Source organism: Oncorhynchus mykiss, unplaced genomic scaffold, assembly GCF_013265735.2.
Source record: "Oncorhynchus mykiss isolate Arlee unplaced genomic scaffold, USDA_OmykA_1.1 un_scaffold_796, whole genome shotgun sequence".
In the NCBI taxonomy this organism is placed as follows: Eukaryota; Metazoa; Chordata; class Actinopteri; order Salmoniformes; family Salmonidae; genus Oncorhynchus; species Oncorhynchus mykiss.
The window spans coordinates 30,001-33,315 of record NW_023494243.1 but is presented as its reverse complement, the minus strand read 5'-3'; the positions used below and the strand labels follow the sequence as shown (position 1 = coordinate 33,315).

General features: G+C 34.9%; 1 protein-coding gene across 1 annotated transcript in view; it reads right to left on the bottom strand.

Annotated features, from left to right (window-relative positions):
* Positions 1–260: 260 nt before the first annotated feature.
* LOC110510588 (protein ELFN1-like) overlaps positions 261–3,315 on the bottom strand; it is a 22,763-nt gene continuing 19,708 nt past the window's right edge. Inside the window, exons 11-12 of the mRNA XM_036974658.1 lie at positions 1,038–1,182; positions 261–777 (exon numbers count right to left, since the gene is read on the bottom strand). Of these exons, the coding sequence (XP_036830553.1) occupies positions 527–777; positions 1,038–1,182 (396 nt within the window). The 3' untranslated portion in view covers positions 261–526. The remainder of the gene's footprint in view (positions 778–1,037; positions 1,183–3,315) is intronic.

The window sequence follows — 3,315 nt, the reverse complement described above, 5'->3', positions numbered from 1 at the left end:
GGAGAAATAGTCATCATATCTCAGGATCTTCTTTTAAAAAATGATTTTGAATCAAGTTCTTCATTTGTTGTTTTTAAAATCGTTTTAATTTCATTTTGGTCCATGTTTTTTAAAAGCAGAGAGAGAGAGGTGTGTGTGTGTGTGTGTGTGTGTGTCTGTGTGTGTGTGTGTGTGTGTGTGTGTGTGTGTGTGTGTGTGTGTGTGTGTGTGTGTGTGTGTGTGTGTGTGTGTGTGTGTGTCTGTGTGTGTGTGTGTGTGTGTCTGTGTGTGTGTGTGTCTGTGTCTGTGTCTGTGTCTGTGTCTGTGTCTGTGTCTGTGTCTGTGTGTGTGTGTGTGTGTGTGTGTGTGTAGATGTTCCAGCTGTAGCAGAGACGTCAATCAGAAACTAATCGCGGAATCTGTAACGCCTCATCTTTCCAGGTGGAATAGAGAGCCCTTAGTCGCCGTACGACCTCCGACCTCCGTCCTCCTTCATGCCCAACTCAGTAGTGACAGGGCCTCGTCACAGCACACGACACCAGCCCCTTCACGACTTCTGCTGTGCCGAGACACCTTTCCAATAGTCCAGTATGTCGTGCAGATCCTCGTCCTTGGCGACCTGCAAACTCCTCCTCAGTGCGTGTCCTGCCGCCATGTATTCCTCCTCGTAGTCCTCGTCTCTGTGTCTCTTCCGGTGGAGTTTGAACCTCTCCCAGATGCCGAGCGACGGGGTGCAGGAGTACTCAGGACTGGACTCGTAGCTCAGGTTGTGGTACTGCGGGGACAGCTGGGCGTAGGCTGGATGAGATCAGAGATAAGAACAACACTTTATTCATCCCAGAGGGGAAATTGGTTTGTCAAACTCAGTATATACACACAACCAATTAATCAACCAACCAACCAATCGACCGACTGACCGACCGATCGACCGATAGACCGACCGACCAACCAACCAACCAACCAACCAATTGACCGATCATCCAACCTTACAACCAACCAACCAATTGACCGATCATCCTACCAACCAACCAACCAACCAATCAACCAGTCAGTGTTACCTAGCTCTCTGGGGTGCCTCCCCAGTGTGAGGGGATCCAGGATGGAAGAGGGTTTCCTGCTACTCAGCTCCTCTAGCTCCTCAGAGTCAGGGAGGGGGCGCTGGGGGCCCGGGTACGAGTGGCGCTGCTCCTTGTACTGTCGGACCTTATAATAAATATAAACACAAAAATACCTCATATATTAATACTACTATGTAGTTATCCTATCACTATACTATATTAATACTACTATGTAGTTATCCTATCACTATACTATATTAATACTACTATGTAGTTATCCTATCACTATACTATATTAATACTACTGTAATACCACCATGTAGTTATCCTATCACTATACTATATTAATGCTACTGTAATACCACTATGTAGTTATCCTAGCACTATACTATATTAATACTACTATGAGGTTATCCTATCACTATACTATATTAATATTACTATGTAGTTATCCTATCACTATACTATATTAATACTACTGTAATACCACTATGTAGTTATCCTATCACTATACTATATCAACACTACTGTAATACCACTATGTAGTTATCCTATCACTATACTATATTAATACTACTATGTAGTTATCCTATCGCTATACTATATTAATACTACTATGTAGTTATCCTATCACTATACTATATTAATGCTGCTGTAATACCACTATGTCGTTGTCATATCACTATACTATATTAATACCACTATGTAGTTCTCCTATCACTATACTATATTAATACTACCGTAATACCACTATGTAGTTATCCTATCACTATACTATATTAATACCACTATGTAGTTCTCCTATCACAATACTATATTAATACTACTATGTAGTTATCCTATCACTATACTATATTAATACCACTATGTAGTTCTCATATCACTATACTATATTAATAATACTATGTAGTTATCCTATCACTATACTATATTAATACTACTATGTAGTTCTCCTATCACCATACTATATTAATACTACTATGTAGTTATCCTATCACTATACTATATTAATACTACTATGTAGTTATCCTATCACTATACTATATTAATACTACTATGTAGTTATCCTATCACTATACTATATTAATACTACTATGTAGTTCTCCTATCACTATGCTATATTAATACCACTATGTAGTTATCCTATCACTATACTATATTAATACTACTATGTAGTTATCCTATCACTATACTATATTAATACTACTGTAATACCACTATGTAGTTATCATATCACTATACTATATTAATACTACTGTAATACCACTATGTAGTTATCCTATCACTATACTATATTAATACTACTATGTAGTTATCCTATCGCTATACTATATCAATACTACTATGAAGTTATCCTATCACTATACTATATTAATACTACTATGTAGTTATCCTATCACTATACTATATTAATAATACTGTAATACCACTATGTAGTTATCATATCACTATACTATATTAATACTACTGTAATACCACTATGTAGTTATCCTATCACTATACTATATTAATACTACTATGTAGTTATCCTATCGCTATACTATATTAATACTGCTGTAATACCACTATGTAGCTATCATATCACTATACTATATTAATACCACTATGTAGTTCTCCTGTCACTATACTATATTAATACTACTGTAATACCACTATGTAGTTATCCTATCACTATACTATATTAATACCACTATGTAGTTCTCCTATCACTATACTATATCAATACTACTATGTAGTTCTCCTATCACTATACCATAGTAATACTACTATGTAGTTATCCTATCACTATACTATATTAATACTACTATGTAGTTATCCTATCACTATACTATATTAATACTACTATGTAGTTCTCCTATCACTATACTATATTAATACTACTATGTAGTTATCCTATCACTATACTATATTAATACTACTATGTAGTTATCCTATCACTATACTATATTAATACTACTATGTAGTTATCCTATCACTATAATATATTAATACTACTATGTAGTTCTCCTATCACTATGCTATATTAATACCACTATGTAGTTATCCTATCACTATACTATATTAATACTACTATGTAGTTATCCTATCACGTTACTATATTAATACCACTATGTAGTTATCCTATCACTATACTATATTAATACTACTATGTAGTTATCCTATCACTATACTATATTAACACCACTATGTAGCTATCCTATCACTATACTATATTAATACTACTATGTAGTTATCCTATCACAATACTATATTAATATCACTATGTAGTTATCCTATC